We start from the raw sequence: 21,589 nt of genomic DNA on the forward strand, positions 1-21,589 counted from the left end.
TCGGAATTATAGGCATAGAAGCAAGAATCATTTTCAGCTGACTAACTGAGGACAGAATTTGAGGGCAACATTCTGTTCCACATTAAAAGCTGCAAAGAAACCAAGGAGAAGACCAAAACTTGCATTCCTACAGAGTTTTTAGCACTGCAAGTAGAAGCATCACTGACCCAATCAAAATCAGGCTGGTGGGGTTAAAGGTGCGTTGGTGCAATGTGAGGGGCTGAAGCCTAACATGAGAGACAGATAGAAAGCTGTAGGAAACATACCAGGCAACAACCAACACATTTTAAAAATAAAACCCTGGAACACCAGAAAAATCACTCACTTGAAGGATCCAAGTTTTTCTGCCACGGAGATTGCCGGAAACTGGTCAATTAAAATCAACTTTGATGTGAAGACATCAATGTGACCTGTGGATTAAAAAACAAATGGTTGAACTTCTGAAGAATCCAACAACGAGACGATGTCAAACGTAACCTTTGAGTTTCAGCGTTTGCTGGAATGGAGTCTCTCTGTTCAGGCTCATCAAAACACAGTTTCTAAAAACAAAATTGGAATCTGCAGATTAACCAGAATGTGACAGAGAGTGAGTTTCGGGACGTCAAAGTGCGTTACAGTTAATGGAAGTGGAAGTAAGGTAAAGTTGCGATAGTCCTAATGGGCAATAAGGTTGCTCTCTCATTACAGTCAGAGAGATGTAGAGCATGGAGAGAGACCTTTCGGTTTAACTCGTCCATACCAACCGATGTCCTAAATTAATCCAGTCCCATTTGCAAGCATCCTAACAGAGAAACTGCTGGGTCACTGGATGTATTCAACGCTAAATTAGATAGATTTGTGACCAACGAGGAAGCCCATGGTTAGCAAAGGTGAGAGACATGAGAATGAAGTTGTCATACAGTCATAGAGCATGGAAACAGACCCCCTTTGGTCCAACTCTCCTGCACTGACCAGATATCTGACCTAGTCTCATTTTCCAGCATTTGGCCCACATCCCTCTAAACCCTACCTTGTCATATACCCATCCAGATGCCTTTTAAATGTTGTAATTGTACCAGCCTCCACCACTTCCTCTGGCAGCTCATTCCATACACACATCACCCTCTGTGTGAAAAAGTTGTCCCTTAGGCCCCTTTCTTAAAAAAAAATCTTTCTGATCTCACTTTAAGCCCTTGCAGATGAGTGATGGTGCTTTAACATGAGGATTGCCATGCCTCAGCTGAGGCGAGATGATGACAGAGACAGCCCTTAACTTCATGTAATGAAGTTATGTGTAGTACAGTTACTGCTATAATGGCAATTATTGCAATCATTTTGCAAGAGCCCATAAGCAGCAGAGGCAATGTTAACCAGGGTAATCAGAATTCCTAATGTTTTAGTAAAATAATTCCTTGAGATCAGTCAGATCCTACTTTATCAGGTGTTTAGTTTATCGCTGAACCTGAAACGCAGTTCCACACAGACCCATGCCAAAGCATATCTATGTATAGGAGTTTCTGCTTCGGTTGCAATCACAATTCAGGCAGAATTGTACCTATTTTGTGAAATGTATTCTTTTTGTACAAAATTTCAGATCCAGCTCTTTAGCTTATCACAAAGGCCTGAACCAGTCGTGAGTTTGTGAAGTTGAGAGGTTAAAAAGAAAATTAAGAATTCTTCCTTATTCTTTGATGTATTGAATAATGGCAACTTGGTCCAATTTGGTCAATAAAGCTAACAGCAGCAGCAGAGAATCATAGAATCCCCACAATGTGTGGAAGCAGGCCATTCATCCCATTGAGTCCACATTGACCTTCTGAACAGCATCCCACTCAGACACACACTCCCCACTCTATCCCTGTAACCCTGCATTTTCCACGGCCAATCCACCTAGTCCGCACAATCGTGGATACTACGGGGCAATTTGGCATGTCCAATCAAGCTAACTGGCACATCTTTGGACTGTGGGAGGAATCTGTAGCACCAGGACGAAACCCACGCAGACACGGGGAGAATGTGCAAACTCCGCACAGACAGTCGCCCGAGGCTGGAATCGAACCCATGCCGCTGGTTCTGTGAGGCAGCAGTGCTAGCCACTGAGCCATCACAAAAGAAAAGGATTAAATCAGTGTCTAGTCCACTGCCCGAGAGTAACCCAATTTTAAATAACCAAAAATAACTCAAATTTTGCCAGTTAAATTAATATAGAAAAGTTAGCATTCATTGTACTTTACAAAAAAAGCTCACAAAGCGTTTGTCTCTCTTAGTATTCTGGCCTCCAAATGTTTAAATTAATTTTTGAAACCTCTGCAAAGGTTCAGAAACAAAGTGTAATTAGCTGAAACTCCCAATAGCTATTTCACCCCAAAGGTTTGGCCAGTTTTGTGGGGATAGCCTATTTACAGTCTCTTATGCTGCAATGAAAACCCAAACACACCATTTGTGGGTACTCTTGATGCTTCTCCTTGCATGCTGTCTGATCCTCACCACCTCAAACCATGGCTGATTCCCGAATGGATGGTAGACTGAAGGGCATGATGAGCCTTAACGTTACAGTGTGTGGTTGAAAATAATTCAGCCGATGGCTCAAAGTGCTTCAAGGTGCCCAATTCTAAGCTGATCACTTTCAAGTCCATCCCATATGAAACGGTGATAACTACCACACAACATCGATCATTGCAAAGACCTGACTTTGTCTTTACAAGAACGACGCATGGGTCACTCCTGCCAATATTGTCATGAATAAATATATCTGCATCAGGTAGAGTGCTGAGCATGTGGTCAATCAGGTTTTTTTTTGTCCTTCGCTTGCCAGTTCGAAGATATATCCTTCAGTCTTGGTCAGCTCAGTTAGTAATGGTTATATGAACCCACTCAGTCGAGTTCCCTAAACAGACAGCATCTGTGCTCTCTGTATCCTTAAAGCTTCTTCCAAGTTGTGCTCACCATGCAAGAGTGCTGACTCATCAGTAGTGGGAGGTAGTAGATGGTTCACGATAGGAAGTTTCCTGGTTAATTGTTTGACCTTGATCATAGACATCACAGAGTTTGGAGACAATGTTGAGGATGCCCTCCTGACTGGTTGTCATCACATGCCACCACTTCTGGTAGGTCTATCCTGCCACTGGGACACAACAATTCCCAATGGGAGATGGAGTCTGGTAATAATTTGTTGCCAAGTGGATTGGGCACATGCAACTAAATCAGATTGTGGGACAGCTCTCCTAATTTAGGCACAAATTTTCACCTGCTTAAATAAGGAGCAATTTGCAGGGTTAACCGAGCGAGGTGCGCCTATGTCATTTCCAGTGATAGTTTGGTAGTGAGTGATCAGTCCAGTTTTACCCTTATTTGATTTTTCTAAAACAGTTTGATACATCTGTTCGAGTGTTAGACCGTTTTCAAGGGTGTTAACAGTCAGCTCATCATCCTGGATGAAGACAGCAGATTTTGTCATGTCTCAGGTGTCCATGCACTCCCATCAGTCCCACTTCTCCTCCCACTACCATTTTACAATTTACTGCTACTTTCATTAAACTGTTTAGAAATGTTATGGAGCAGGTGGGACTTGAACCCAGATTTCCTAGCTCAAAGGTCTGACACTACCACTGTGCTACAAGAGCCCTGCTTACGTTTTTGACTCCATTCGGTCAGGCTTACACATGCTCGCTCTTTACCTCTTGTATTTCCTTTTGCGCTTTGTTTGAATTCTCAATAGCCAGGTTCTCACTTGAATCACAGAATTTATGGTCCAAAAGGAGGCCATTCGACCCTTCGTATCTGTACCAGCTCCCAAAAGAGTTACCCAGCTCATCTCACTCTCCAGCTCTCTATCTCCATAACCGTCTAAATTCATCACTTTCAAATATACATCCAGCTCTCTGTTAAAACCTATGAAATCACCCTCCCCTACTCTCACAGGCATTCTAAATGCTAACTACTCTAAGTGAGGAAGTTTCTCCTCATCTTACTCTAACTCTTTTGCTGACGATCTTGAAATTAGGGCCCCTAGTTACTGACATGTCAACTAGTGGAAACAAAATATCCTTCTTTACCCTGTTAAATTTTGAACACTCAGTAAGGTCGCCTCTTAATGCTCAATGCTCCAAGGAAAACAAACCCGATTTTTCTAATCTCTCCTTGTATCTAAAATCCTTCACTCCTGGTATCACTCCAGCAAATCTACTTTGCACTCCCTCAAAGGCTTTGACATCCTTCCTTAAGTGAGATGCCTGGAACGGAATACAATACGCTAAATGTGGTCTGACCAATGATTTGTGGGACGCACCACATGGGGAGGCGATGGCCTAGTGGTATTATCACTGGACTGTTACTCCAGAGGCCCAGATAACATTCTGGAGACATGGGTTCGAATCCTGCCCTGGCAGATGGTGGAATTTGAAATCAATAAATTAAGAATCAAATGATGACTGTGAATCCATTGTCGACTGTTGGGGGAAAAAACCCATCTGGTTCACTAATGGCCTTAGGGACGGAAACTGCAATCCTTACCTGGTCTGGCCCACATGTGACTCCCAGACCCACAGCAACGTGGCTGACTTTTACCTGCCCTCTGGGCAATAAATTCTGCTTAGCCTCATTCCGTCATAAAGAAAGCAAAACTTTTGTTGCTTCTGTACTCTGTGCCTTTATTTATAAACCCCAAGGAGCCTATAAGTCTTCTTCACACCTTTTTCAGCCTGGGATGCCACCTTCAGTGAATCATGCACAAGAATTATAAATGTCATCTGTCTAACTTGAACCATTAACATTGTTTCTCTATCCACAGGTGCTACCAGATCTGCCAAGTGTGTCAAGGACTTTGTTTGTATTTTATTAGTCTTGAGTTGACCTATTCACAAGATATAACCCAGCTTACTCCCATTTCCTAATTCTGTATTATTCGCCATTCTATTGCGCGACTTTTTATAAAATTACTACTTTTCATTATTTCTAAACAATGAAGATTTAACTAGTCCAAATACTGCTGGATAACTATTCACACGCAAGTAATAAGCTACCAAAACTGAAATATTGAGTTGGATAATTCAGAGGAGCAGCGGTCAAATTGGATTCCATTCTGCCCAGGTTTACTTCCGAACTCCATATTTCTGACCAGGAAGTCTGATTCTGGCACCTTCAGAAATGTGAAACATACCTGAAAGTAACACAGGTCCCCTGCAGTGGGGCAGCTGGGAAAAATCTAACCACATTCCTTTTCATGACAGTCAAAGGCCCATGTTCCGAGAGTTTAATATCCAATAGCACAGCCAGATGCTGTCTCTATCAAAAATAAGTGGAGCTGCGGGACAAAAATCTTCAAAGTTCTTCCAGTAAATACAAACAAAATGAAGACTCTGAGTTTCTTTTAAAACTCATTGCTTCCTGAAGTAATTGGCAACAATAGTCCCACGAAGTTAATTCATTCAATGGAGCAAAATGGGATAGCGCAAATATTCAGATCACTTGTCATCAGCTTCCAGGTTAATGTTGCTTCTGAGTTTTTCATTGTGCTGAACTTTAAGATCAGGTAACATGGTCTCCATGTGCATCTGCAAAGCCTGGATCTCATCTTTGCAAGTTTACTTTGCAGCCTCTAGGATCACTCGTCTCTCATCCTGGAAATGGCTGATTTAAAAACTCTCCAATGTGGTAACGGACCATCACCAGACCTGCATCGAGCATCAGGATATCAGCAGCAACACTTTTTAGGTCATATGACTGTTTCTGCTGAGTTCTATTTCTTTCTCAAATTGAAAAGCCAGTCTAGGGATAGGTGCCAGGTAGATAAAGGATCAAAGTGCCAGGTGGGTAAGGTGCCACGTAAGTGCAGTGTTTAGGACAGTTTGGAGGGCCAGATGTGTTAGAGCAGGTGGTGGTGATGGGTGGGTGATACTCCTCTGTGGGGTGGAAGTGATCAGGATGTGGAGTGTCAGTTTCATGCGAATATTAGGTTTCTAAAACCGTACAAGAACCAAAATTGCTGGAGATTTGGCATCTGTGCAGAGAGAAACAGGGTTAAGGTTCCGCCTTTCGAAAAGAACTTCAGTCCTGAAGAACGATCAAGCTGAGATGTTAGCCCTGCTTTCTCTCTATAGATGCTGCTAGACCTAGTGAGCTTCTCCAGCAATTTCTGTCTTTTGTTTCAGATCTCCAATGCCCACAGTTCTTTGGTTTATTACACTAAGTTTTTAAGTGCTTAACTTTCAGTGGATAATTATTAACTAAACAAACCCACCTAATTCTCCAGCTTTAAATGCATTTTTATAAAAGGGCTCCAGATGCAGAGGCAATTCTCCAGACAATTCCTACAAAGTTCTCTGGGTCCACTTGTAACTCCAAGCATGCTGTTCCAATTACTCTCTAGGCCATTGCTGCTAATTTCATTGTTTGTGGGTCAGTCAGTTTGGGTTGAAGGCATAACACAGAAAGTTTTCAATATTTCAGTCACCTATGTTTCACAAAAATCAGCAGATTCTACTGTCCATTTGCAAACAGGACAAATATCTTTATATAACAGATTCACCAGTTATCGACTGATTCTGAAGGTCAGCTCCTTGGCAACAAAAAGTCAGTTACACAGATAAACACACCTTGCAGCCAAAATGAAAATGATGATCCAATTTAACTAACTTGCCCATAACGTCTAGGGACGTGCTGACTAGTTGGCTTAGCCATGGGAAATGCAGGGTTTACAGGCAGTGGAGAGTTCCCTTCAGAGGGTCAGTATATCTCATCAGTTCTGAGGAAGGGTCACCAGGCTTGAAACGTTAACTCTGTTTTTCCCCTCATAGATGCTGCCAGACCTACTGGGCTTTTCCAGCAACTTTATTTTTGTTCCTGATTTACAGCATCCGCAGTTCTTTCAGTTTTTATTTGTGCAATGTATGATCTCGATTGGTTCGCTGGCCCGCCTCCACACTGTAGGGTTTCTACGAATAAGAGCAGCTCAGTCAAATAAAGTAAATCATTGGCAGAATACCAAGGACTAGAGCAAAAGTAAATCTAAAGTCTCTGTTACAAATGCTGAACTTGCAAAAATAACTTAAAAGTTTAGGATTTTTAATTTCGTCTGTCAGATATGGCAGCCACTCCCATACACACAGTGAACTGTTCAAATTTATAGGTGTTACCTCATCGTCTACTGTTATCATGTAAACTACTGTAACAACATGTATTTAGAACTGGACATTCCTGTCTTTTGCACATGTGCCTCTTCCAACTGCTCTGCAGATGAACTGACATGTGGCCTGGCATGAGCTTTTGTTCTGCTGTGCTTCACCGAATGCAAGCAGTAAAGTTATGAACAGATTCACTTTGCCAAAATGCCAAAACACAAGACAAGAAGCAAACTGTTTTCACCTATTTTGGTTTGAATAAATAGCTCCTAACTACATATCTGCATTCTCACCCTGCAGCCAAAAGCTTGCTTAAATCCTGATCTTGAAGCCCATCCCAACAGTCTGCATCTCTGTATCTTAACAGACCTGAGTTTGGGAAGGGATCAGATAGGACCATAAGTCATTGGAGCAGTTTCTGCTATTTTTAAAAAAAATTCTGGTTTTGTAAACAAGATAGCGCTGGAGAATGGTGATTCCGTACACTTTTCACTGTACTCGTGTATTCCTATACTTGAGTACATGCGATAATAGAACCTTATTCCAATTCAGCCCATCCAGTCTGTTCTGCCAATGAGATAATGGCTGATCTGATAATCTAACTCCTTTTCCCCATATGTTTGATTGCCTTACCCATTAAGCCTTGAATATACTTAGTGATCCATCCTTGGCAGCCCTCTGAATTCCACAGATACACTACTTTCCGAGAGAAGAAATTCCTCCATATTTCTGACTTAAACGTGCATCCTGAGATTGCAACTTCTGGCGTTAGATTCTCTACAAGGGAAAACAGTCTTTCTACATCTGTCCTGCCAACTTCCCGTGAATCTTGGTGCATTTCAACAAAGTTGACACTCATTCTTCAGTATTCCAATGAGTACAGGCACAAACTACTCAATCTCTCCACAGAAGACAGTACCTCCATTCCGGGTATCAGCCTAGGGAATCTTATCTGGACTGCCAGAAAATAATATCTTTCCTTAGGTAAGAGGCCTAAAACTGTTCACAGTATTCCTGTTGTAGTCTGACTAGTGCCTTGTATGGTTACAAGGGGCAGCACAGTGGCACAGTGATTGGCACTTTTCTGATGAAGGGTCTAAGCCCGAAGCATCAGCTTTTGTGCTCCTAAGAAGCTGCTTGGCCTGCTGTGTTCATCCAGCTCCACACTTTTGTTATTTCGGATTCTCCAGCATCTGCAGTTCCCATTATCCCTGTTGTATCAGTGGTTAGCACTTCTACCACACAGCTCCAGAGACCCGGGTTCGATTCTGCCCTCGGGTGACTGTCTGTTTGGAGTTTGCACGTTCTCCCCGTGACTGCGTGGGTTTCCTCGGGTTCTCCAGTTTCCTCCCACAGTCCAAAGATGTGCAGGTTATGGGGATTGGCCATTGGAAATTGCCCGTAGTGGTGTTCAGGGATTGGTCTGGATGAGATGCTGTATGGGTCAGTGTGGACTTGTTGGGCTGAAGGGCCTGTTCCCACACTGTAGGGATTCTGTGATAGCTTCTATGATGATAATAGCAAAATCTCCCTCCTCTTATGCTTCCTTGATATTACACACATGTTGACAACATTCACAAAGAGGAACTTATTCTTGGCTAATTCCTACCTCACAACAATCACCTGAAGTGAATATATTGCACACGTTTAAGGACAGGTACGTACAGGTATTCCACACGTTACTATGGAAACAAACAAACCAACAAAACAGTCGCTACGGAGTCCACAGTGAATAGCAATAATTAAAAGGATATATTGCCTTACTCATCATTTTCTCCCCTTGCTACAGAATGCTCAGTTAGTTTCTGCTGCTCATCTTCAATGCTCTCTTTGGTAGGAAGTGCCAACAGGCATCAGGGAGAATCACAACTTGACACCTTCGGGAGTCAGCAGAGACAGCGATTTAGGAACAGGAGTCACTGCTGCCAACTTTGCCCTGTTGAATTCACATTCTACTCCCTCGAGCCTACCCTCACCAAACTGCTGACCACAATGAAAAGGCCAGGATTAACTACCATCTTCAACGGTCTCAACTTTATCTCCATCTGGCTCTCCACAATGGCTCGTTGATTCTCGTTTAGAGACTTGTACATTGCAGACATGCAAGAGGCCCTGGGTTCAAATCTGGGACCAACCCCCTAATTTCTCGGGTGGTACAGTGTCTCAGTGGTTAGCATTACTGTCTCTCAGCGTCAGGGACCCGGGTTTGATTACACCCTCGGGTGGCTGTCTGTGTGGAGTTTGCACATTCACCCCGTGTTTAAGTGGGTTTCCTCCGGGTGCTCCGGTTTACTCTCTTAGTCTAACGATGTGTGGGTTAGTTGGGTTGGCCATTGCTCATAGTATCCAGGAATGTGCAGGTTCGGTGGGTTAGCCATGGGAAATGCAGGGACAGGACAGCAGAGTGGGTTTGGGTGGGATGCTCTTTAGTGGGTTGGTGTGGACTTGATGGGCCAAATGACCTACTTCCACACCATGGGGATTCTATGAATCATATCTCTGCCTCTAAAATAACTCCATTATTAACAAGATAACAGGAACTGCTGATGCTGGAGTCAGAGCAGGTAAGGTCAGGTTTCTTCAGAAGAAGGGTCCCGACCCAAAACATAACCTTTCCTGATCCTCTAACGCTGCCTGGCCTGCTGTGTTCATCCAGCTCCACACTGTGTTATCCATTATTAACAAGTCAGCTTTAGACTTTTAATTCCAGATCATTACAGTATTCAAATTCCACAATCTGCAGCAGCAGGATTTGAATCCAGATCCCCAGAACATTACCCAGATTGGTAATCTGGCAATAATACCATCAGGCCATCCTTTGAAGATTAAGATCATAATCACTGACAATGATTGAAATCCGTTCTTATTCAAACTGATAGAATCATGAGGAGATTTGTCAGGGTGGATGGAGAAGAATGGGAGAGACAAGGTAACACAGTTTAAAAATATTTTAAAATTCTCTTTGTGAGTCTGTGTAACTCTCTTGTATGGAAAGCAGTAGAGGCAGGGTTAGAATATTTTTAAGGCAGAAAGTTTGTTGACTAACAAGGGAGTCAAAGAGTGGAAAGCAGATTTAGCATCACAATCAGATTTACCGTGAACTGCACTGAATGATGGAGCAGGCTCGAGAGTTGAACAGCCTTAGCCTTCTTAATTCATCTGTACACAGAGTCACACAGCACGGAAACAGACCCCTCAAGTCCACAATGAGCATAATCTCAACCTAAATAGTCCCACCTGCCTGCACTGGGCACATATCCCTCCTAACCTTTCCTATTCACATACTTATCCAAATACCATTTAAACATCGTAATTGAACCTGCATCCACCACTTCCTTTTGAAGTTCTTTCCACACATTGTCTGTGTAAAAAGTTGCCCCACGTCTTTACTTCTTTCTCCTCTCACTTTAAAAATATACACCCCTAGTCTTGAAATGCCCCATCTCATGGAAAAGACACCAGCTATTCACCTTATCGATATCCCTCATGGTTTTATAAAACTTTATAAAAGTCACCCCTCAACCTCCTACCCTCCAGTGAAAAAAGCTCACAGCCTGTCCAGTCTCTTCTTACAACTCAAACCGTCCAGTCCTGGCAACATCCTGGTGAGCCCTCTCCAGCTTAATAATATTTTTCCTATAACTGAACCGGAACAGGACACAGTGCTCCAGAAGAGGCCTCACCCATGTCCTGTACAACCTCAACATAACGTCCCAACTCCTATACTCAAAGGACTGAGCAATGAAGGCAAGTGTGCTAAACACCATCTTAACCACCCTGTCTACACATGCATCAGCATTATCCAGATGCATGCCTTTGCTTTTGGTTTTGGCTTCCTCCCATAAGTTGAAGCATTTTTTCAGTTAAATCCTTCAGTATTTTTAAGACCTCTATTATGCCACTCCCCTCGGTCTCCACAGAAACAAAAGCCTTCTCAGCCTTGTTGGTAAGCTGCAGTTTGTCTAAACTGCGATCATCTTCAGACTTCGTGGCACGTTCTCCAGTACTTCTACATAACCTTCACAGTATGGAGCCCTGAACCACACACACCATTCCAGATACGCTCTAATTAAGGCTGAAAGCAGCTAGACCAGCAGCTGACTCATAACAAGAATTGGCATCTGGTCAGTCAACTGCCATCTTTCAGCTCTGCCCCTTCTCCACAAAGCCCAAGGCATCACAGTGCAATTCAGCAAGCTGGGATTTTCTGTTTTTACACTCTTCAGCACACTATTTTCCACCCTCGATTTGCAAAGGGTGTGAATTCACTGAAACACAAGCGGGTAGGCAGGGAGTTGGCCTAGTGACAAGGAATGGCCTAGCAAAGAGGGGAGGCAATGGCTTGGTGGTATTGTTACTAGTCTGTTAATCCAGAGACTCAGATAGTGTTCTGGGGACCCAGGTTCGAATCGGCCGCAGCAAATGGTGAATTGGAATTCAATAAATATCTGGAATTAACAATCTAATGATGACTGAATTCCATTGTTGATTGTCAGGAAAAAAACCTACTGGGTTTCGTTCACTAATGTCCTTTAGAGAAGGAAACTGCCATCCTTACCTGGTCCAGACCCGCAGCAATATAGTCGGCTCTTAGCTGCCCTCTGGGCAATAAGGGATGGGTAATAAACGCTGTTTAGCCTCATTCTGTTAATGAATAAATGTGAAAGGGAGGCAGAAAAATCCAGATAGAAAATTGATAGGATGGTGGACTGAGGCACAATTTCAGTCATGTGCTAGTTATGGTGTTAACACACACAGGAGAAGGGCATGTTAAATAAGTACTTAAAGCACATATAAGTTCATCTTGAGCTGTAGCGATAGTGTCCCTGCCTCTGAACCGGGAGGGTCAGATTCAAGTCCCACCTGTTCCACGTGGTGTGTAATAACATCTCTGAACAGGTTGATTAGAAAAATAGGTTAAACAAAAAGAAAAATCAAAGAACATATAAAGGGTCCTCCTGTGGTACAGTGGTAGCTTCCCTACACCTGGACTAGGAGGTCTGGGTTCAAGTCCCACTTGTGTCACAGCTGTGAGCAGGTTGCTTAGAAAATATCTTAAAACATACGAGAGGCTGCTGGGACCATGGATTGCAGTGGTTAGGATGTAGAGACACGCAACGCTACTGTCTGTGAATAAGCCCACTACTAATCGAAGTACACACGCAGGTTTATACTTCTTGGGACAGAGATAACAACGAGTTGATCATTATCACTTTCTACTTCTGCCGAAAATAAATCTATCAAAACAGTTACAGAATCATACGGCATGGAAACAGACCCTTCAGTCTAACTCATCTGTACTAACTCATTCGGGAGGCAGGGTTAGTGATAGACAAGAGTTATAGGGAAGTAGTTACTCTTAAGCGTGAAGAAAGCTGGGTAACTGTTAGAAGGGGGAAAAAGCAGTCAGTGCAGGGATCCCCTGTGGTCATTCCCCTGAAAAACAAGTATACCGTTTTGGATACTGTTGTTGGGGGGAATGACATACCAGGAGCAAGCAGGTCTCTGGCACAGAGTCTGTCCCTCTTGCACAGAAGGGAAGCCGGGGGGGGGGGGGGGGGGGGGGGGCGGTTGGAAGAGAGTGGGGACTGGGTCACTGGGGACTCAATAGTTAGAGGGACTGATAGAAGGTTTGCCGGGAACAAAAGAGACTCACGATTGGTGTGTTGCCTCTCAGATGCCAGGGTCTGTGATGTCTCGGATCGTGTCTTTGGGGTCCTGAAGGGGGAGGGTGACCAGCCCCAAGTCATGGTCCACATAGGCACCGCCGACATAGGTAGGAAGAGGGACAGGGATGTCAGGCAGGATTTCAGGGAGCTAGGGTGGAGGCTGAGAGCTAGAACAAACAGAGTGGTTATCTCTGGGTTGTTACCCGTGCCACGTGATAGCGAGGCAAAGAACAGGGAGAGATTTCAGTTGAACTAGTGGCTGCAGGGATGGTGCAGGAGGGAGGGCTTCAGGTACATGGACAATTGGGGCTCATTCTGGGAGAAGGTGGGACCTGTACAAACAGGATGAACCAGAGGGGCACGAATATCCTGGGTGGGAAATTTGCTAGTGCTATTCGGGTGGATTTAAACTAGCTCAGAAGGGGAATGGGAAACTGAGGTGTAGTTCTAGTACACAGGAGGATGAGCGTAGGGAGGACATGGACAGGACCTCACTGTCACAGGAGTGTGCTGGCAGACAGGAAGCTGGATTGAAGTGTGTCTACTTTAATGCCAGGAGTATCCGGAATAAGGTGGGTGAGCTTGCAGCTTGGATCGGTACCTGGGGCTTTGATGTTGTGGCCATTTCAGAGACATGGATAGAGCAGGGTTGAGAATGGATGTTGCAGGTTCCAGGGTTTAGATCTTTCATTAAGGTCAGGGAAGGTGGTAAAAGAGGGGGAGGTTTGGCTTTGTTAGTCAAGGATAGTATAACGGTGGCTGAAAGAACTTTTGATGAGGACTCGTCTACTGAGGTGGTATGGGCTGAAGTCAGAAACAGGAGAGGAGAGGTAACACTGCTGGGAGTTTTTTTATAGGCCCCTGCAAAGTTCCAGGGATGTGGAGGAGAGGATTTGCAAAACTATTCTTGGCAGGAGTGAAAGGAACAGGGTGGTCATTATGGGAGACTTTAACTTCCCGAACATTGACTGGAAATGTTATAACTCTAGTGCATCGGATGGATCAGTTTTTGTCCAAAGTGTACAGGAGAGTTTCCTGCCTCAGTGTGTCGAAGGGCCAACAAGACGGGAGGCCACACTAGATCTGGTACTTGGTAATGAACCAGGCCAGGTGTTTGATTTCGTGGTAGGTGAGCACTTTGGAGAGAGTGACCATAATTCGGTTATGTCTACTTTAGCAATGGAAAGGGATAGAAACATGCCACAGGGCAAGAGTTATGGATGGGGGAAGGGCAATTATAATGCGATTAGGCAAGACTTAGGAGGCATAGAATGGGTTAGCAAAATGCAGGGAATGGGGACAATCGAAATGTGGAGCTGGTTTAAGGAACAGATATTGCGTGTCCTTGACAGGTATGTCCCTGTCAGGCAGGGAGGAAGCGATAAGGTAAGGGAACCGTGGTTTACTAAAGAAATTGCATCACTTGTTAAGCAATAGAGGGAGGCTTATGTGACGATGAGACGAGATAGTTCAGATGAGGCGATGGAGAGTTACTGATTAGCTAGGAAGGATTTAAAGAGAGCGCTAAGAAGAGCAAGGAGGGGACATGAGCAGACATTGGCAGGTAGAATAAAGGAGAACCCTAAAGCTTTCTATGGGTATGTGAGGAATATCAGGATGACTGGGGTAGGAATAGGGCCAGTCAAAGACAGAAGTGGGAAGCTGTGTGTGGACCCTGTGGAGATCGGAAGGGTGCTAAATGATTATTTCTCATCTGTTTTCACTGAGGAAAAGGAGAATATTGCACAGGAGATGACTGAGTTACGGGCTACTAGAACTGAAAGGATTGAGGTTAGTAAGGAGGCGGTGTTATCAATTCTAGAAGTCGTGAAGGTAGATAAATCCCCTGGGCCAGATGGGATTTTTCCAAGGATTGTCTGGGAAGCTAGGGAGGTGGTGGCGGAGCCTTCAGCCTTGATCTGAGTCCTCATTGTCTACAGGTTTAGTACCAAAGGACTGGAGGATTGCAAATGTTGCGCCCTTGTTCAAGAAGGGCAGCAGGAATGACCCAGGTAACTGTAGACCTGTGAGCTTTACGTCTGTTGTAGGAAAAATTTTGGAAAGGATTATAAGAGATAGGATTTATAACCATCTAGCAAGCAACAATTTGATTGGAGATAGCCAAAATGGATTTGTCAAGGGCAGGTCGTATCTCAGAAACCTCACTGAGTTTTTTGAGAAGGTGACCAAGCATACGGATGAGGGTAGGGCAGTTGACGTGGTGTACATGGACTTCGGTAAAGCCTTTGATAAGGTTCCACATGGTAGGCTATTGGAGAAAATGTGGAGACATGGGATTGAGGGAGATTTAGCAGTTTGGATTAGGAACTGGCTTTCTGTAAGAAGGCAACGAGTGGTGGTTGATGGAAAATATTCAGCCTGGAGTCAGGTCACTAGTGATGTGCCTCAAGGATCTGTTTTGGGACCACTGCTGTTTGTTATTTTTATAAATGACTTGGATGCAGGCATAGGTGGATGGGTTAGTAAGTTTGCAGATGACACTAAAGTCGCTGGAGTGGTGGACAGTGTGGAAGAATGTTGCAGGTTGCAGGGAGACTTGGATAAACTGCAGAATTGGGCTGAAAGGTGGCAAATGGAGTTCAATGCAGATAAATGTGAGGTGATTCACTTTGGGAAGAATAATAGGAAGGCAGAATACTGGGTCAATGGAAAGATTCTTGGTAGTGTGGATGTGTACAGGGATCTTGGTGTCCACGTACATAGATCCCAGAAAGTTGCCACTCAGGTTGATAGTGCTGTTAAGAAGGTTTACGGTGTGTTAGGTTTTATTGGTAGAGGGATAGAGTTCTGGAGCCGTGCTATCATGCTGCAACTGTACAAAACGCTAGTGCGGCCTCATTTGGAATATTGCGTGCTGTTCTGGTCACCCCATTCCAGGAAGGATGTGGAAGCATTGGAAAAGGTACAGAGGAGATTTACCAGGATGTTGTCTGGTCTGGAGCGAAGGCCTTATGAAGAAAGGTTGAGGGACTTAGGTCTGTTCTCATTGGAGAGAAGGAGTCTAAGAGGGGATTTAATAGAGACATACAAGATGATCAGAGGATTAGAGAGGGTGGACATTGCGAGTCTTTTTCCGAGGATGACAACTTCAGCTTGTACAAGGGGGCATAGCTACAAATTGAGGGGGTGATAGATTTAAGACAGACGTCAGAGGCAGGTTCTTTACTCAGAGTGGTAAGGGCGTGGAACACCCTGCCTGCCAATGTAGTTAACTCAGCCACGTTAGGGGCATTTAAACAGTCCTTGGATAAGCATATGGATGATGATGGGATAGTGAAGGGGCAGGGGCTTAGATTAGTTCACAGGTCGGCGCAACACCGAGAGCCAAAGGGCCTGTTCTGTGCTATATTGTTCTATGTTCTATGTTCTAACCTGACATCCTAACTTAGTATAGTCCCATTTGCCAGCATTTGGCCCATATCTCCTTAAACCCTTCCTATCCATGCATGGGGTGGCACAGTGGCTCAGTGGTTAGCACTGCAGCCTCACAGCGCCAGGGACCCAGGTTCAATTCCAGCCTCAGGTAACTGTCTGTGTGGAGTTTGTACATTCTCCCCGTGTCTGCGTGGGTTTCCTCCAGGTGCTCCGGTTTCCTCCCACAGTCCAAAGATGTGCAGGCTGGGTGAATCGGCCATGCTAAATTGCCCGTGGTGTTCAGGGGTGTGTGGGTTATAGGGGGATGGGTCTGGGTGGGATGCTCCAAGGGGCGCGGTGTGGACTTGCTGGGCCGAAGGGCCTGTTTCCGCACTGTAGGGAATCTAATAAAAAATACCCATCCAGATGCTTTTTAAATGTTGCAACTGTACCAGCCTCCTCTGGCAGCTCATTCCATACACGCACCACACTCTGCATGAAAATGTGATCTGTCAGGTCGCTTTCCCCTCTCACTCTAAACCTATGCCCTCTACCTTTGGGCTCCCCCACCCTGAGGAATAAACCTTGGCTGTTTACACCATCCATGCCCATCATGATTTTATGGGACCTTATAAGAGAAACTCTATAATATCACCCCTCAGCCTCTGATGGTCCAGGGAAAATAGCCTCGGCCTCTCCTTATAGCTCAAATCCCCCCAACTTTGGCAATACGCTTGCAAATCTTTCATGAACCCTATCAAGTTTTGTGATATCTTTCCTACAGCAGGGAGAACATGGTATTCTAAAAGTGGCCTAACCAATGTCCTGTGCAGCCACAACATGACATCTTTAAAAAAATCTTTAAAAAAGCTGATCAAGCAAAGACAATTGCAGCAAAATTGCTCTAAGGACTGAGATGCTGCAATAGAACGCTCAGACTACAAAAAAGTAAACTGAATATAAGATTGAATCAGATATCTAACAGCACCCTCTGCTGACAAGTGTAATATTTGCATCTTACCACATGTCCCATTATCTGTAGCCACTGCCTTGAGGCTAAATACAGACTTCTGAGGAAGGATCACTGGGCCCGAAACGATAACTCTGACATTTTTTTTCTGCACAAATGCTGCCAGACCTGCTGGGCTTTTCCAGCAACTCTGTTTTTGTGCCAAATACTTGCTCCTCCTGAGGATCTTTCTGTGTTGAAACTTAGCCCGAGACTGGAAAAAGGCTCATCCATTTGGAGCATAAATCTGATCTTTTCCCCATTAAGTGGGCGAAACCTCTACATAATCAGACATATCCCAAGGTCAAAGGTGATGTGTGCTCCTTAAGAAAACATTAAGAAAGCCATTTTAAAACAAAATTAATTAGACTTTAGAATAGAAACTGGAGAAACTCAGCAGGTCCAGCAGCAAAAGACCATAAGACATAAGAGTGGAAGTAAGGCCATTCGGCCCATCGAGTCCACTCCACCATTTAAATCATGGCTGGCGAGAGAAAGCAGAGTTAACATTTTGGGGCCAGTGACTACCCTCATAAAATTTCTCCAGCAATTTCAGTTTCTGATTCAGATATCCAGCATCTGCAGTTCTTTGGGGTTTTAAAGTTATATTTTTCTCTTGCTGCTTTGGCCTGGGACATTCTTATAGCATCTAGCTCCTGTTGTAGGGAGGAGGAAGTGAGGTAAGAATAAATTGGTTGCCTTTTTTAACGATCACATTTAAAAGAAACTTAAATAAGTATGTTAATAGGAAAGGTTTGGAGGGATATGGGCCAGGAGCAGGCAGTTAGGACTAGTTTAGTTTGGGATTGCTCAGTGTCAATTAGAGCAAGTAAGACAATCATAAGCTGGAGAAAAATAATTGAAGTACTTCTCAAATTTACCTGCAGTGAGGAATAAATAGCAATGCTGCCTATTCCCTGTTTTGAGCACATGGTCCTGACTCTCGTTTGCGAGTTACACTGCAGGGTTAGCAGAGCACCGCCATGTCTTTCAGATTTTGCCTTGTATTTATGTAGGGCCTTTTACAATCTCTAGCCATCCCAATGTGCTTCACAGCTTTTGTAGCACTATTTTCTCTGAAGTATCATCACTGCTTCAACAGTGAGGAACATGGCAGCTAATGCACGCAGAGAAAGCCTTCATCAACAGCAACGTAAATGGTGAGATATTGCTCCAGCAGGACAGTCGACATCCTGAGGGCAATAATTTGAAGCAAATGACAAAACAAGCAAAGACGACGAGGAAAAAACCTACAAATGCAGGAAAACTGCAGGGCTATGGAGAACAGGACTACTACTCGGGTAGAAAGTCAATCAGATGAATGGCCTTCGTAAATCAACAAAGTTGGAAAAAATTACCAAAACTCTCGAGGAATGGCAAGGAGCTAATGTGATTGCACTTCAGGTTGGTGAGCTTAATCATTGGGACAGCTGGTCACAGCTGATGCAGAGTGATGCAAACGGCACGGCTTCAATTCCCACACTGGCTGAGGTCCCCACATCCCCTTCTCCACAGCACCCCTCCCTACCTCATCTTAGCTATTGCTCAGCAGATCTTGAATGAGATCTTTCACATTACCTCAACAGGCTGAAATTTAACATTGTATCAAAGAAACTGAACCTCCAACAGTACCACATGGGCACAGCATTAGCCTGGATTATGCACTCAACTCAGGGCAATGAGAAGAAACCCATAACCTTCTGACTCAAGCAAGAGTATTACCTCAGAGTTGAGCTCTCCAAATTATATTAAAAGATACAATTTTCCTCGACCGTCACACAGAATGCAAAACAAAGCAGTCCTGTTGTTGATAGATACAACACTGGTTGATCAAAGTGAGCCTCACTTCATCAGTCATTAGGGGTTGGGGATTCATTTGCTCATCAGCAGATTCACACCGTGGCCATGTCATTCAATGGACCACTTAAACAGAGACACACAAGTGCGGGCTTACTGGTTCAGTATAAGTGGAACTCACCAACATAAAACCAGGTATTTGAATTGACCAGACTCTCAGTCCATAACCGGCATATTTCACTGTCAGTGAAGGTTTCAATTCCGTACGCCAGCTGATATTCCAGTTTAGGAAACAAATAAATTGGGACATGCTGTTAAAATACAAACAAAATGTGCACATCAGCGTATGGTCAAAATGACATTTTTCGTGTTTCTTTTTTGTACAATTCTTTAGGTTTGCGTACAATGGAAATCCCTATACACCATAGTTCAATGTACCACCAATTTGTTTATAGCACAGGAATCTCATGGCTGCGAAGAGAGGTAAATCTTTATTTAAATCATCTTTTGCTTTTTAAAAATTGGAGTAAGTAGATATTTCTTTATTACTGTGGTATAGCTATGACATGGTCCAGGTCTAATGCAGAATTTCTTATTGAACCTCAACACCCGCATGCTAAAGGGACTTCCACCGTACTTTGTTTTTACTGCAGGAACCAAACCTATCGAGTCACCAACAGGGAGCAGTTTCTAATGGGACATATGGATGGAATACTTTCTTTCTTACTCACTATGTAAATGACCCCTACAAGGCCCATCAGACACTCCCTTAGAAGTTATGCCCACCCTCAACCTCCACCCCAGAGGAACGACCAAACCCCTAGCCCTTCCTCCAGGCCCATGCATCGCTGAAACCAATCCCCCTGCCTTAACCACCAAGCAATCTCTCCAGAGGAACTCATTCTCCAAAACCATACCACTCAAACACCCAGCCTGCAGGGTAATCATCTTCTACCACTCAAAAACAATTCCCTTCCAGTGAACATTTAAACCCCACCTCACGAGATAACAAAATGTGGAGCGGGATGAACACAGCAGGCCAAGCAGCATCTTAGGTGCTGACGTTTCAGACCTAGCCCCTTCATCAGAAAAGGGGGATGGGGAGAGGGTTCTGAAAAAATAGGGAGAGGGGGGAGGCGGTTCAACGATGGATAAAGGAGAAGATAGGTGGACAGGAGACAGATCTGGTTCCATAGGCAGGTGCTGAGGAAGGTGATGTGGCTGTGGTACCTGGTTTGCTTCAGGGCACGGTCGAGCAGTTTCAAGGCTGAAGAGATTACAAGAGAGTTGCAATGGGAGAGAGATCCCCTGAGGTTTGTCCAGAGGGAGGAGGGCAACTTCTCCAGGTTAGGCATCCCTGGAAGAGGCTTCACAGTGAGGTTAAAATTGTATCAACGATAATGGGGACTGCAGATGCTGGAGAATCCATGACTGCTTTGCAAACATGTCTTATGTGACTATACTGTACATGGTTGTTAATCAAGGCTGTTCTTGCCCTGTGGGCTCCCTTTTATAGAACTGAAAAAGGAACCTAAATGATCATGGGAAAAGAATGATCGATTAGGAAATGTAGCAAAAATTTGATGATCTCCTCCAAATTGTCACTAAGCTGGAAGCAGTTGTGACCCTGGTCATGAATCGAGTCACTAAGAGAAAATACTCAGCAACACCAACTAATTGCATGCATCTGTCAAATTAATAAAACAAAATTCACATGACTGAAAAAAAAAATTAGCTGCAACAGATTGGGTGAAATAAGAAAGGCAAGAACATCAATTCTTATCCAGATTGTGTGAATGTAAGGAAATCTATTTCATTAGTTTACATGTTGACCGGGTGAGACCACAGATGAAGGAGTTCAGAAAACACAGAAGCTGTGGTTGATGGAGCATTGATTGCATTGATCACCTCACATCTCCCGAGACGATGGTTTCTGCCGAGTTGCTCAAATCTGCGCTAAGCAGGGTCTGATGCAATTTGGGAACCTCACACAGGCATAGCTACTTGTGTCAGGTTCGCTGCAGACAAAAAAAAGGAGGCTCAGAGGTGCAGGATTCACTGGTCTGTTTCTCTCAGCCCACTTGAGCAGTCAGTCACGTGGTACGAAAACAGTGCTTCGTAATTGGTGCCCACTGATGGAATGGGCACACTCCAGCTGCTGACCCCGTACTACCAAGTGATGTTGAGGAGACATCGGAGACAGCAAAAAAGGTGTCGAATGTTGGGCTTTTCTCCTGGCGCGATGATGTTATGCATGTCTCACCAGGATAAAGGATCACACTGCGGATGCAGTGCCTGTTAGCTTCGCAGTTTGGTGTTTTCTGTCAGTTTATTGTTGGCCCATTCTCTCTTACTCAGCTTGGATGTAAGAGCTGGAGATTTTGAGACGTGTTGATATCTTAAACAAGTGACAAATAACTGATCAGAGATAATGGGGACTGCAGATGCTGGAGAATCCAAGGTAACAAAGTGCAAAGCTGGACGAACACAGCAGGCCAAGCAGCATCTCAGGAGCACAAAAGCTGATGTTTCGGTCCTAGACCCTTCATCAGAGAGGATTGTCAAACCTAGATACAAATGAAGTCATCCGGAATCTCCTGTACCATGATATCAATGACAATGGCAGAATGGACTAAAACATT

At 44.2% G+C, this 21,589-nt stretch overlaps 1 protein-coding gene across 2 annotated transcripts in view; it reads right to left on the reverse strand.

The window, feature by feature from the left end:
* Positions 1–21,589, reverse strand: part of ice2 (interactor of little elongator complex ELL subunit 2) — a 91,781-nt gene that overhangs the window by 22,110 nt on the left and 48,082 nt on the right. For both annotated transcript variants that reach the window (XM_048520685.1, XM_048520686.1), the window contains 2 exons: positions 19,129–19,258; positions 326–410 (listed from right to left, as the gene is read on the reverse strand). In XM_048520685.1, the coding sequence (XP_048376642.1) occupies positions 326–410; positions 19,129–19,258 (215 nt within the window). The remainder of the gene's footprint in view (positions 1–325; positions 411–19,128; positions 19,259–21,589) is intronic.

This window comes from Stegostoma tigrinum, chromosome 36 (genome assembly GCF_030684315.1).
Source record: "Stegostoma tigrinum isolate sSteTig4 chromosome 36, sSteTig4.hap1, whole genome shotgun sequence".
NCBI classification, from domain to species: domain Eukaryota; kingdom Metazoa; phylum Chordata; class Chondrichthyes; order Orectolobiformes; family Stegostomatidae; genus Stegostoma; species Stegostoma tigrinum.